We start from the raw sequence: 15,202 nt of genomic DNA, 5'->3' as shown, positions 1-15,202 counted from the left end.
GAATGCGTCATGTGACAACCACTCCCTCGGAACAAAAGATATCAGCTGGCCCAACAGAATAGTGATGAATGCAAAGCTAGGTTTAAACACCTGCTGTACATTGCCAGGTCCAGAGAAACGTCTAAGCTCTGCTGAATTCTGAATTTTTGAGGAGGTCACTGGGCCTGGCTTTCTCTACGCCAACCCCACCACTCAAGAGGATATTAACAAAGAAGGGCATTTTGTTTTCAAGAAATTCACACTTTCCCATGTGTAGGGTCAGGCAACATTCTTGGATGTGTTTAAGCGTAGCAGACCGTGATGGTCAGTAGAACTCCTTCTAATCCAGCAGTAGCTGCTTGTATTGTGTGCTGAAAAACTTCAGCTGCAATGGAATAGTCTTTTCACCCTTCCTAACCTAAAGTGCTGAGAAAGTTGCGACAGGCCGGCTGCTCGCCTCCTGATTTTGCAGGTGATATCCTGCATTCAAATCATATTTGGAAAACCAGCAGACATCATTTAGGTCAGAGTGGATTATTAATTGTTGGTATGATGGGACCTTCCCACTTATAGTATTAAGTGGGCAGGCACATGTCAATGCAAATTCTTGCTGCGTCTGGTTACATTGGCTTTGTTGTTACCAACATGGTGGATACCCAGGGCATTGGCCAGATAATTTTCTAGCACTTCAAGCTTCCTGTTCCAACTTTCAGTTTAGCTTCTTCCAAGTTGTCTAATGTGGGAGCTTATTAGCTAATACCATGGGTCTTCAAACAGGGGGTAGGGGGTCTCAAGTGATCTTGGAGGGGGTAGGGCAGACTCTGGCCAAAAGAAGCATTATGCTAATAACAGGGCTCTTTGTTTTGAGGTAAAAAAAATCCAAGCTGGAAGTATGTGCCAAAACGGAAGGGACTCTAAATACTCTTCAGAACCCTCAACCACCACTTCTAATAATCATACTGCGGTTACTTTTAAACATTAGTAGGGCCTGACTGAGCAGAGTAGCATGTTTGGCATCATGTATTTGATTGCATTTTTAAAACAGTAACATAACTTAACTGCAATGTTAAAAAAAATTGTAGACCTATTTAAAACACTGCCAATGTAATAGAATAATTTACCAAAATTCGGAGGGGGCGCATGTTTTTTCCCCCCCTCCACTGGCGTCTTGAGGGGGTTAAAAAGTTCAAAAGCCACTGGTCGATACATAAGGCAAATTGCCTTTATCATTGGATCGTTGTCAAATGCTATATTCTATTGCTTCAGACAGCTGATTAGCTCAAAGAAATGGCAGACTTTTTTCAGGAGTTCTATATCCCAAGTGTTTACATATCTGTCGAGAGGAAAAAAAAAAAAAAAGTTCCAAATCTTCCACAGTAACAAGCACTGAAAAGTGCCAGGGCCGCCTTCTGTCACAAAGAATTTGACTTGTTCAGATATGTCATAGTGATGCAGTTGTATTACACATTTTTCCTCCCAAGCCCCAACAGGTGTGCCCTCCTTAGGCATATATTCTTCCATTAGTGGCCTCCAGTGTGGTCTTAGTGTTGTTAAATATTGCTTCCTATCCACGGCTTTAATAGGACACCGGAGAGTCAATCGAGGGAGTTACTTTTAAGCTGTGCATTGTCACATGACAGGTCAGCAAAGAGCACCCGTTTTATGAGGATTCATCTAAAAACAACATGTAGATCGATAGTGCTTACTGGATCTGCGAAGCAGTCTTGGGTTCAGTAGGAGCATGTCCACTCATGACCTACAAAAGCATCCCCAGGGTTCATAACATGTCATTTTCTCCACATTGCTATTACTTCTGTTTCAATTGCACACCTTAGGAGTGTAATTTGAATGTACGCAATTGGAAAGGCCTTTACAATATGCAGAACATGCATATGGTAAAGACTGCTCCAAATGCGTACATTCACCCCACTATAGACACAGGTCTGCCACCTCTTCCTGTCATTCATTTCAGTTGCTCACACCTTCGTCATGGATATTTTCTAGAAGGCATAAACGGTCTCTCAATAGACCACTGCTGATCAACTTCTGCTTTGATGGACATTTGAGCCAAGGCTCACTCCAACCTTTGGTCACTTAGATTCAAAGGTTTGTATGAATGTACCAGCATGGAGATTGCCCGTGCATCAATCAGGGCTCTTGTAGGATCCCCAGTCACAGTACTGACAATGCGCAGCCATGCATCAGTCGATTTCCTACTTCTTTGGCCCAATCATCTGTAAAGTTCCTGCCGGTGGGCATTAAAGACATCTAGTGAATGACGACCCTCCTTTTGCACCTGCAAGAGGACAACATTGTCAGTCATTAGTTAGCTGGGGAAAAAAAGTAAGCCTCTAGCTCTGCTATAGCCGCCTCAAAGTTTATGAAATCACCTGTATTTGGTATGTTGAATAATAGTTTGAATATTTTCACACGCGTAATACGGTAAGAGGGTTCTTTTGATCACACTATTTGTCTCCCATGGGGCGGTGAAATAGTTTTCTAAACAACTTCTGCGCTTTCCTCCTGGAGGCAGCTGTGGACAATGCCACCAGCTTTCTAAAAGCTAGAAGATAGATGCCACATCTACATGGTGCACGGATGGGGCTGGAAGTCTGCCCACAATGGGTATTTGCCTGGGGCCCATGCTTGAGCCTCGACTTTGAATTGTTTATTTAGTACAGCTGTGTGCCACTAATTTGCTTCATCCTACGGTGGGCTCTGCAGGTGGTATCTAATATGTATTGCAGGGTGACACTTTTGGAAAGAATAGGGAGTGATGTCCTTTCAGACTGGTGCATGTTTTGCAATAAATAAATAGAGATCTTTCCTGCTACATACATTTTCTTTGGATGATTGAATCATTGGCTCCAAGCAAGCCACATAATACAGCAATCCAGGGCTCCTGATCTGGCTGTCAGATACAAGATGGGGCAGAGCACTCAAACGTTCCCACATCTTTCTTTCATCAGTAATTACCACGGTGGTTCACTTGATCCTCAGGCCTCTTAGCTATGCAAACCCCCAGGGTCAGCAGTGCACCACTACTTAGCTGAAAGCTAAGTGTTTGTAGCTTTCGTTTATATTTGTGTTACTTCGTTCTTCCTGTCCTCACCTCCCTTATATTCATATGAGCTCTCCTGCACTCACTGAATTTACAGTAAGAGCATAAAATAGTCTGTATCCAATACCAGAGTGAGAGCCTGTGCAGTCACACCATAGGGCACTGTAGCAATGTTGCCAACAGGCCTTTAGTGATGGCAACACCGAAAACACCGCTTGTGCCACAGGGTGCGTAGTCGACCCTACAAATAGAACCTAGGGTGCCACAGGTGGCCAGCTAACACGCCGGATGGGAGCTTGACAGAGCATCTACCCTACAGCCTTGCGATAGGAGATTTAAACACACCTACATCGCCCGGTCTTCAGATTCATTTTGTTTTACTAACCTGATCTGGAGAGGGGCAGCAGTTTATTGGGAATGGCCGTATTAAAAGAGTGGGTTTCTGATGCGGAGTTCAATCTTGCGCTACTAGAATGGGAACGTGCCGGGAAATAGTTCCAGCCAAGTAACTCATCAGGTCGGCGATAGATCATAAGTTGGCATGTTGGGGCTTCAGTAGGCCAAGCCAGCTTATGTGAGGGGAAACACAAACTTTAGCATTCTTCCTCGAGCCAGCCAGTGGAACACGATCTCGCGACAGTTTGAATTAAGGATGCTACATCTGGGAAAATCTCCGAAGTACCCATGTGAATTATGTGGGCAAGATCTCATTAAATGTACAACTGCGGAGGAGATTAGATCGACTCAAGTGAGACAAACGACATTTTTGTTTGGAAGGCTAGAATGTCAGTTTCACAAAAATTAGGTGGTAAACAGGATAAACCTTGCCGACCACGAAATCTGACAAGAAGTAAAGACTACGTTATGAGTAGACATACTAAGGAATTAGGGCACAGTGTTTGTACAGCGAATGAAATCGCTACAGGGTACTGCTTCCGCAAAGAAGAGGAAGCAAAGAAATAGTTTTGCAAAAGAAAGGAGGCTGTCTATTAAACAAAGAGAATCAACAAAGTCTGTAGCAGAGCAGTGGGCAAAACAGAGCTAAACTCAAGAGCTATTGCGAAAACAATATCCAAAAAGGCACCCTCCACAAGGTTTTACTCCAAGGCTGTAAAATATTTAGGAGGTAGGAGTATTTTACATAAAAGTGCTTTTAAGCATTCAAAGCTACCCTTTCCATTCAAAATGGATAATGTATGCTCAGCTACCCATTTCCATCCAGTATTAGAGAACATCGATTCAGAGCACACAGCATCACCAAACTCGTTTGACGAATGAGCCAGTTGAAACTGATAACATTTATTTACGAAAATGTGCTAGACCCAAAAATCGAATGACCACCACCTAGATTTTGGGTACAGTGAAAGCATCAGAATACTGCGTGCCGAGATATCATCTATGCCTTCAGTATCCCTAACAAAAGTTGTTTCAGCTCCCACCTCAAATGTTTACAACTAGCTATATTGGAATATAGCAAAACATTTGGAGCAAGTGGACGTGGACTGAGCTGATCTTAGAAAAGTAAGATTCATAATCGACCCAAAAATATTAAGAGACGTCAGGAGAGTTTGTTATTTCAGAGGTAAACAGAAAATAAATCAAAACAGCAGGTCCCCCTCTCAGGACATACATAAAGATATTTTTCATGTGAAAGAACAGACAGAATCATATGACATTCAATTCTTTTTTGTCCTATTCAGTGAAAAGTGGGTCCAAGAGGTTGCCTTAAAAGCCAATTCCTTATTTTTTCTTTTTTTTTTTTCAAACACTCCCTCAGACTTCTGTAGGGTGAGAGCCTCAGTAGTAGGAATTAGAGAAAAGAATGGATAAACTGACGAGTCTGGGGGCAACGGTTAAGATAACATTTCTAGCGGTGCTTCTCATATTTGGCAGAAAACTATACATAGAAGGAAGTAGAAGAGACGATTCATAACATAAGGAAGGGAAGCCGAGCAGACTTGATAAATATGGAGGGTTGAGACAAACAGAGGAAACATACCATCAAGGGTTGTGCGATATCTGGAGGGAGTAGGCAAGCAGTACAAAGGTTATGGTGCCATTCAAAAGTGATATGACCCTTTCTTAAGTCAGCTTAACAGCCAGCTCAACATCATCTGAGTTGGTGGTAGAATCTATCAAATCATAGTTCAGATCATTGAGTAGTAGGTCTCTTTCGCTATACAAAATAACATCCCACGGGCAGCAAGCTCAGCTTCTACTAGATTCTGAATTTGTACATGAAATTAAGACAGACAAAGATGTTTAAAATTCAATGCCTACTCAGCCTTACATGGATTTCTATGGAACTTATACAAGGCATTTGCAGGAAATGTGGATACAAATAACTAAATGTAGATTGTTGGATGAGTAAACTACATTTACATTGGGAAGTGAATGACAGTTTGAAAATGAGAAATCTTTTGAAACCCTTTTAGTCTGGTAGTCTTTAGTGAACAGGTCTGAAAAATCATAATAAAAGGAGTTTTTTTTAACCAATTTCCCCGAATCATTTTATTTGGCAGGTCAACAAGGAGGCTATTTTGAGTTTTTTGTTCAAGCTTTAAAAAAAAAAAAAAAAAAAAAAAAAAAAAAAGGAAACACACATTTTCTAATTGGGAATTGGTTCACCAGGCTGTAGTTACCCAAGTTCGCCCTTCAGCAACTGGCTGAGCTGAATTCATATGTTGCAGCAGTGGAAACATAGGAAGCCAGCTTCTGTTTTGAGATAGAAAATACCTTGGGCCTGTGATTCAGGAAGGTAGCAGGCAACACCGCTGAAGCTTCAGAAAGGGTTCATGCCACGTCAGCCTAGACTATCCACCAATATTCATTCAGGCTCAACTTGACATTCCAGTGGCCTGTGAGATACTATTACTGATTTGTACCCTGGACACTGTTAATGTATTTGGTTTGTTAAATTGTGCCTTCCTGGGGCAGGTTCTCCAGAATGCCTATGTTGGAGAAGGCTTTAAGAGTAGTTAAGGAGCTTTTTAGATCTCTTCCAAGGTACTCGGAAAAAAGAAAAAAAGATCTGGCCTTCCCGGGATTCAAGTCTAGGGCTGGCCCAACACGGAGTTTCTCCTGCAGGTAGTCGACCTACTTAGTTAACCTAATAGTTTGTGAAAAATTGCCAACCAGAAGCCACTTAGACAATGTCCTATTTATATTCTAGGTGAGCCAGGGAGCATAAGCATTTCTGCTGAGTCACCTAATAAGCTTTTTATAAAACATGCAAACGCTGAGGGAAGGTGATGATCTCCCGCAAACAAACATAACCTGTTTTTTTATTTCCACGAAATGTCATGACCTCACTGTATATATACACACTTGCCAGAATGTTTTACATTATGGTTACATAGAAACGAGCACAAAACAGGGCTAACAAACAGACTTTCAGTATCACCCACAAGGCCTGTTTTGCTGGACAGAGATCCTACTTAATTCCCGTATTTATTCTTGCGACTCAGGTGGCCTCAAGTTTTTTAGCATTCATCTACTGTTTTTGCCAAAACTATCCCTGCGGGGTAGAGGTTTAAAAAATAAATAAATAAAAATAATAATATTTTTTAAAGCCTTACATCATGTCAAAGCTATTGTAATGCAGCAAAAATAAAATAAGGTCAGCCTAAGAAAAATGGTCTAAAAACCATTAATATCTATATTTAGAAAAAAATGTGGATAGAAACAATTTAAAAACTAGTTAAAAAAATAAATAAAAAAACACAAGTGGTTTCAATTTCAGCAGGCAAATCAGAGAATGTTCCTATGTCAAATATTTTGGTAAAGGATTTCACGTATCCCTGACTACAGAAGCTAGCCACTAGGTTTTAGACAATTTAAATCTCAGAACTCCCGGTCTTGAAAAATAACCACTTCCTTTGCTTGAGTTCCTATTAAAATTTGCACTTTATCTGTTGAATATGCTGGAATCCTCAGACAATTCACATTACGTGTCTGACTGACCATTTTAAAATGTAACCTGACCCCTAATGGGAGTCAATACAGGTACTGAAGGAGAAGTAAAATGTAATGAAATTTCCTAGCCTGGCAACCAGCCTGCCTTGGCTATGCAACACTGCCTTTGAAAAGGAAGAGATCTTAGCTGGCCTATCATCACACTGTATTACCAGATCTGCTAGGAGAGAACCAAAGCCTGAACCACCAGCCATGTTTATTTATGCTGGTGCACTACAGTACGGTGGTGTGTTCCCTTCCCCAGCTCTGCTTTCACCCAAACTGGAAGCAACACCAAAATAAATACAGGGAGTGCAGAATTATTAGGCAAGTTGTATTTTTGAGGATTAATTTTATTATTGAACAACAACCATGTTCTCAATGAACCCAAAAAACTCATTAATATCAAAACTGAATATTTTTGGAAGTAGTTTTTAGTTTGTTTTTAGTTTTAGCTATGTTAGGGGGATATCTGTGTGTGCAGGTGACTATCACTGTGCATAATTATTAGGCAACTTAACAAAAAAAAATATATACCTATTTCAATTATTTATCATTACCAGTGAAACCAATATAACATCTCAACATTCACAAATATACATTTCTGACATTCAAAAACAAAACAAAAACAAATCAGTGACCAATATAGCCACCTTTCTTTGCAAGGACACTCAAAAGCCTGCCATCCATGTATTCTGTCAGTGTTTTGATCTGTTCACCATCAACATTGCGTGCAGCAGCAACCACAGCCTCCCAGACACTGTTCAGAGAGGTGTACTGTTTTCCCTCCTTGTAAATCTCACATTTGATGATGGACCACAGGTTCTCAATGGGGTTCAGATCAGGTGAACAAGGAGGCCATGTCATTAGATTTCCTTCTTTTATACCCTTTCTTGCCAGCCACGCTGTGGAGTACTTGGACGCGTGTGATGGAGCATTGTCCTGCATGAAAATCATGTTTTTCTTGAAGGATGCAGACTTCTTCCTGTACCACTGCTTGAAGAAGGTGTCTTCCAGGAACTGGCAGTAGGACTGGGAGTTGAGCTTGACTCCATCCTCAACCCGAAAAGGCCCCACAAGCTCATCTTTGATGATACCAGCCCAAACCAGTACTCCACCTCCACCTTGCTGGCGTCTGAGTCGGACTGGAGCTCTCTGCCCTTTACCAATCCAGCCACGGGCCCATCCATCTGGCCCATCAAGACTCCCTCACATTTCATCAGTCCATAAAACCTTAGAAAAATCAGTCTTGAGATATTTCTTGGCCCAGTCTTGACGTTTCAGCTTGTGTGTCTTGTTCAGTGGTGGTCGTCTTTCAGCCTTTCTTACCTTGGCCATGTCTCTGAGTATTGCACACCTTGTGCTTTTGGGCACTCCAGTGATGTTGCAGCTCTGAAATATGGCCAAACTGGTGGCAAGTGGCATCGTGGCAGCTGCACGCTTGACTTTTCTCAGTTCATGGGCAGTTATTTTGCGCCTTGGTTTTTCCACACGCTTCTTGCGACCCTGTTGACTATTTTGAATGAAACGCTTGATTGTTCGATGATCACGCTTCAGAAGCTTTGCAATTTTAAGAGTGCTGCATCCCTCTGCAAGATATCTCACTATTTTTGACTTTTCTGAGCCTGTCAAGTCCTTCTTTTGACCCATTTTGCCAAAGGAAAGGAAGTTGCCTAATAATTATGCACACCTGATATAGGGTGTTGATGTCATTAGACCACACCCCTTCTCATTACAGAGATGCACATCACCTAATATGCTTAATTGGTAGTAGGCTTTCGAGCCTATACAGCTTGGAGTAAGACAACATGCATAAAGAGGATGATGTGGTCAAAATACTCATTTGCCTAATAATTCTGCACTCCCTGTAGAACACATAGGAAAAGGAAATGGATGGTAGAAGAATGGTCATAACGGGCACGAAATCCCAATAAACAATGTTCATAAGAAGCACAGGGCCCAGTGGCCATTCGTATGCTCACCTGACACATGAACTGAGGGATAACCCGGTGGAAAGTGGACCCTTTGTAGCCGAAGCCTTTCTCGCCCGTGCAAAGTGCCCTAAAATTCTCTAAAAACAAAGAAAAAATAAAGTGGTATTGTGTGGAAAAACAAACTAACCATTTCAGAAAATATTAAGCACATGAATCAAATTATAGGAACAGAGGCACACTAATGCAAGACTTCACGGTTCACTGTAAGCAACCTGTCACCTCTCACCAACAGCAAACATGCACTCTTGATTCTTCCAGGCATTTATAAGCAATTCAATTTACAGTGTGTGCCATAAAAAACATTAACACTAAAGCGATAAACAGGACCCTATATATTGATTAAACAGTCTCGGAAGCCACATAGTCATAGCAGGGGTACCCCTTGCTAGAAGAAACCTTTGACAGCAGCCCAGAGCAAAATATGCATGCACTAAGCACTGTGGCTCTCTTAACCTTAAATTTATATTCGAGTTCTGTTCCAACTGGAAAATACACAAATATAAAAACACAATTTGGGCAAAATTACAGCCAATCAGACCAGGCATTTTTAGACAAACTTTCTGGCAAGGTAGATAATAGTGCCCATTTCATGCCTCGGGTGGAAATTTCGATCACGACTAGTGAAGAAAACGCAGTGTATGATAATTTCTCCAAGTTTTAGTGAAGGGTGCATGGTTACCCCAATCTCACGAAGTCCAAGTAGACAGGTTTCCAGGTCCAGACTGCTTTATTTTTCACTTGGACATGTCCTTCATAGTCTTGCCACATTCTCTCAGCCTTCCTAAGTCTTGGTTTTTGAAGACATATTGATGGCAATAGCAATACTTACAGTGTGCTTTAGGTCAGTCCACTGCTTACCACTGGTTTGTGTAGGAAGCTGGCTCTCCATATGGTGCATCAAAAAGAAGTACACCATGCAGAGAGTACAGCTGATCCCCCAATTGGTTTGCAGAGGCAAAAGTAGATGGGACTAATGCACCATTTTGTGGTTCTGTGGGCAAGCAGTTAGGCTTAGAGAGTAGTGCTAAACAGTTGTTGTACTCTGAGGCAATAAATGAGACACCTAGTCAGAGAATAAACTGGAGACCAATTTAGAAAAATAACACTTGTTTTTTTACATATACTTTAAACCAAGAAGTTTGTAATCAGGTAAGTAGTCTAAGCATAAATACTTTGCAGTTTCAGAAATCAACAGTGCAATTCTCAGAGTTCTCTCAATATTACCCTATTGAGGAAAGCAAGGTGCACGAAATACAGGGTTAACAACGACTTAGGAGGTCTAGCTCAGGGACCAAAGGTAATTACTGGGCACTGATCAGAACCACAACAGGTCACAGCGGGCAGCAATGGGCCAGCCGGGTGCAGTCAGGCATCGGGTGCCCAGTAGTTTTCTATGTGAATTGGACCTCAAGACAAACAGGCTGCATGCTCTGGCTAGGAAGCCAGTAAGGGACAACAAGCAGGTAGGTAGTAGACTTGGGGTGCTCAGGGACATAGGTGCACCTTTGGTCCTCGTCTCCAGGGGAGATGGATGTAAGGGTGTCCTTAGGCGTCAGGTTTCCTTGCCCGGGAGCACTCACGGTCAGGGCGTCCTGTGTTTTGATGCTGCAAGCTTTGTCAGGGAGTCCAGCGGGGTGAACTCGAGCTCTCAGGAGCCAGAGAACGTTGTGAACACCAGTGACCCACCTCAGATGGTGTCAGGGGCAACAGGTGCCTTGGTTTCTGTGGTGTTGGGTTTTCTCTCACAAGGGTGCGAGAGAGGGGGACCTGTGTGCAGAGGGTGGAAGCACTCAGGCGAGTCCAAGATGAGTGAGACAGCACTGGACTCGGTTTCTGGGCAGCTAGGGACCTGCGTTAGCACTAATGGTAGGTTTCACCTGAGGTCGGGGACATCGGGTGCAGTGGTCACTTCAGGAGTCGGTCTTTGGGGTTCTAGCAGCTGGGGAGTCCTTTTTTGGACGTTTTTTTTTTGCAGAGCAGGTCCGCTGCTCAAGGGAGACTTGAGTCTTTATGGAAGGCAGGACAAGTCAACTTCCTGGGCAGAGTGCTTTGAGGTCAGCAGGCAGTCCGGCATGGTCAGCTGCTGCTTATTTTCCTCTTATGCAGGTGCAACTCTTCGTTGTCCTGGTCTTCTTAGGTCATCAGGATCTGAGAACTAGGGTTCAGGGGCGCCACCTAAATACTCAATTTAGAGGTGTTGCAGGGAGTGCCATGCGGTAAACTATGGGCTGCTCAACTTTAGGGTGACAACACTTTCGATGACCACTTCCTCTGAGAAGAGGGCATAACCTTAACCCTAACGGCCTAATTCCTTCCAAACAAGAAGAAGGAATTGAAAAAAGTAGTGTTCACTTCAGCCCGTCCACCTTAGGGGTGGGCCTGGAATGAAGTGAGCACACCTTCTAATCTGCTTATTTTTCTCCCCACCTGTGCAGCTGCCAAAAGGGGGTTCAGGATTGGATGTGTCAGTCATTTCTGCCATCTGGAGAAACCTGGGTTGAATGGCAAAGGTGGCTAGGCCTTTGAAGCTCCCCGCACTGGAATGTCAATCCTGCCTGGGTGAGGTGGTAACACCTCTGCCTAGTGCAGGCTTTGTCTCAAGCCCTCAAGACCACTGGCTCTCACCTTGGTGGTAGAAATGAATCTGTGGTGGCTGGACTGATCAGGAATAGCTGGTACGTTTTCTGGGGGTACCTCTAAAAGGTGCCCTCCGTGTGCATTTATTAATAAATCCACCACTGGATTCAGTGAGCGTTTATTATTGTGAGATGTTTGATACCAAACATCCCAGGGTTGAGAGAAGCCATCATGTAGCTGGGGAACTTAGAGTGACCAGTGTCCAGCACATGCATTTAAACGGACTTGCCTGTTCACTTACTAGGTCTCTGAATCGACAAAGACATAGCAAGGGCATATCTGCTTGTGCATTGATGTCCTCACATGTGCCCTAATGCAAGCTTCCTCAGGGGTGGCTTACACCTGGCACAGTGAGAGGACCGGCACACATGGGTGTGGGACAGGTCATGCTTTCAATTTAGCCTGCACCAATGCACGCAGTCTGATATGGCAGTACTGTGTGGGTTTGGTGAGGTGGTTCCCTGGGGATGACACAACTGGTACTGCAACTGTCATGGGCCTTCCTTGGTACCCCAGGCCCCTGGTACCAGGGGTGCCATTTACTATAGACTTACAGTAGGTGCTAAATTGTGTGCCAATTGTACAAAGCAAAAGAGATCTGGCACTGGGGAGCTGCTAAGCAGGAACCCAGTGCACTGTCAAAGCCACATCAGATACCAGGCAAAAAGTGGGGGGCTAACAAGCCAAAAAAAGATTATTTCCTATAGTTGGCTTTATCATTAATTTTCTTGCATCTAATTCTATAACTTGTATGCTCTTCTCCGGCTTGCCCCTATCCTTGAACATAGCCTTGTTACCATCCTTTTGATTGGATGACTTGTACCCTTGCCATGCCCACAGTTAGGGAATTACTCTTTTTCTTTTGCCTTTAAGCATCCTGGCGAGTACATATTTTTCATATGCTGTTTCCCCTCCTCAAATCTCACCCTGTGTGTTGCTTGGCTAAAATTACCAGACTGGCTTTTCTTTTTTTTTTAAGAAAAAAGAAAAAAAAAAATATATCTACCTTTGATTCATCAGGTCAATCCCACTGCTCCCTCCCACAATGCTGCTGATTTTTGCCCTCCTCTATTGCTTCCTCACTTTTTTTTTTTTTAACATTTCTTTCGAGGAACTTGTACACACGAGTCACTTATTTACCACTTAGACGTGAGCGTCCAGCTTCAAACAGTGTGTGTGTATATATATATATATATATATATATATATTTTTTTTTTAAACCACAACATAGTGGCTGTGCCATGCATTATGCGTGCACACAGGTCATCATCCTGGCATTATGATGCAGATCATCATGCTTTATTTTTTTGCCGATGTTCGGCATTAGAAGACAAGTATTTTTTTTTTTTTTGTCGATGTGGAACAGCATCAGCAAATAGCTCTGCATCAGCAAAGCGAAACAGCAAGACCTAGTGGCTGTCAACACATGTTATTCCTTGTTCCTGTTTCAAATGGTTTATGCCAGTCTTTCTCTGTAACTGCATTTCCCACCGGAAGCCCTCTTGCAGATGTCTTAGCTGCTAACATTTGCTACAGGCTTACTTTACAACTTCTACCCCCTCACCCACACCTCCATACTTACTTCATTTGCTTTCATTATTAGTTCTTGCCTTCTGTAAGACGTATGGAGGTATACGTAACTCTCTCCCAAATTAATTAACTAGCTCTGGCTGACCAACCACGTAATTCCCCTTGCTCTACTGCAAAGTTTACTCCACTAAACTTTGCTTGGTAAAACCACCAAAGGGTGCCCTTAATGGAAAAAGAAAAAAAAAAAACACACACATCAAGCACGTGAACCACTTCCCTACCATCTGTCAAGTGCAACATCTCTAACCAGCCTGCAAACAGCTATTATTAAACACTATGACCTTTTCAAAGAATTACTACCCTTGATGTCTGGCTCTTATCAAACGACCTTGTGCAAAGTGTAAGTGCTCACCTACTTTAAAGTAGAATGGATGTATTGCTGGAGAAAGTGGAGCTTGAGGTTGCATGCAAGGAAAGCGGTTGCAGCAGAATGGCACACTTCTGTTGGCATTCAGTCGAGGAACTGAGATGGAAGACAACCATGGACTAACACTGCAACTGAGCACACACTACTGAAACACCAGGGGACAGACCCTTAACGGTCAGAGCCAGAGACCAAGACCCAAACCACAACGCCATAGCGACTCATCCCATACATGCTAACCCTGGTTAGCAGACTTCTGAGCGCCATGGCACAAAGACGAGCATGGGGAAGAATACATAAATTCAAACATCCAAGCCTGCTGAAATGCCACGAAATTAATAGGCCGGCAGACAGAACATCTAACAATCAACAACATCGTAGCTTTGCAGAGAAAGCCCCTGCAGTAGGGCGTGGTGAATCCAGTAGCATAGCAAACCAGGAACAAACCCCAGGCTGGAGAAAGGCATGGCAGGCCTCTGGCAGGGTAAACTCAGTCCACAACCAGAAGGCCACCCCCACCCACGCCGGAGGAAGGCACTGTAGACCTCCGACCAGGAGAAAGAATATAGAACCCAAGACAAGCTGCCACACTGCAAGCAGATGCCAAACCCCAAACGGGTCCCAGGAGACTCACCTCAGTATCCTGCATCATGACCATCTCACACAAATCACCCCCCATGTTTTACTAGTACCACACTGCAAAAAGGAAGCCGCATACACCGTCCAGCCGGTTAGAATGGCTGGAGGCACAGTAAGCATGGGACCCAGGTCTGGGCATACCCTTCCCACATAGGGGAACCAAAAAAAAAAAAAAAAAGGGGGGGGTACAGATGATGTCGCCCTAAGTGGGACGAATATGTCCAGACGTGGGTCCCATGCTCACTGTGCCACTGGAATTAAGCTAGCCTGGCTGATGAGGGGAGATCCACTGAAAATGGTCCCAGGATGCTCGTTTTCACCACCGGATGGGTCTGGCTGTTCAGGCTGTACTGTTCAGATGGGGAGCAGGGTCAAGATTGATTTGCATATGGCTCAGTCCAAACCGGGGTGGCGTGGAGTGCAAAAACCAAAAACAAAAAAAACACAATGAATTAAACCCAGATTTATGACTAGGGGTGAAGTGAATGTTTGCTTTTTCAGCTTTCCGTCCAACATCTGTTCTTTTTGCTATTGCTTTATAAATGACATTAAAAATTAATCTCATTGCTTTCACTCCTACTGATACATGGCCTGAATGTAGGTTGAAATACGCAGTCATAATGAAACCTCTTTTTTCTTGCTCAACTGATGAAAGCCCATCTACAGATTCAAATCTGATAAAGTCAATGCAGAACGAAATCGAGGACAAATCTTAAAGTCCCCATCAGAGAGGACTCTCAAATAGCTTTCAAACCCACTCCTCTTCAATTAGCTAACAATGCTTTTTATACAGATTTATATACAAATCTGATGGTTTACAAAATGTCCGTCGCGTATCTCAACCTAAAATTAAATTGAGTCAGTGCAGTAAATTGTGCAATGAAGCACTTTCATAAATTGTGATAAGATGAACGCTCACAGCTGCATACTGCAATATAAAACTGTCTGCAATGAACATCTTAATTACTGCCCATGGGTATCACT

The 15,202-nt window shown here is 43.1% G+C and overlaps 1 protein-coding gene across 1 annotated transcript in view; it reads right to left on the bottom strand.

Moving 5' to 3' along the window:
- Positions 1–15,202, bottom strand: part of PPIF (peptidylprolyl isomerase F) — a 45,952-nt gene that overhangs the window by 11,859 nt on the left and 18,891 nt on the right. The window contains exon 3 of the mRNA XM_069240184.1: positions 8,977–9,065. Coding sequence (XP_069096285.1) covers positions 8,977–9,065 — 89 coding nt within the window. The remainder of the gene's footprint in view (positions 1–8,976; positions 9,066–15,202) is intronic.

The sequence above is a fragment of the Pleurodeles waltl genome, chromosome 6, assembly GCF_031143425.1.
Source record: "Pleurodeles waltl isolate 20211129_DDA chromosome 6, aPleWal1.hap1.20221129, whole genome shotgun sequence".
Classification (NCBI taxonomy): domain Eukaryota; kingdom Metazoa; phylum Chordata; class Amphibia; order Caudata; family Salamandridae; genus Pleurodeles; species Pleurodeles waltl.
Note: the sequence above shows the minus strand (reverse complement) of the source record. Positions and strands in the feature narration are given on the sequence as shown.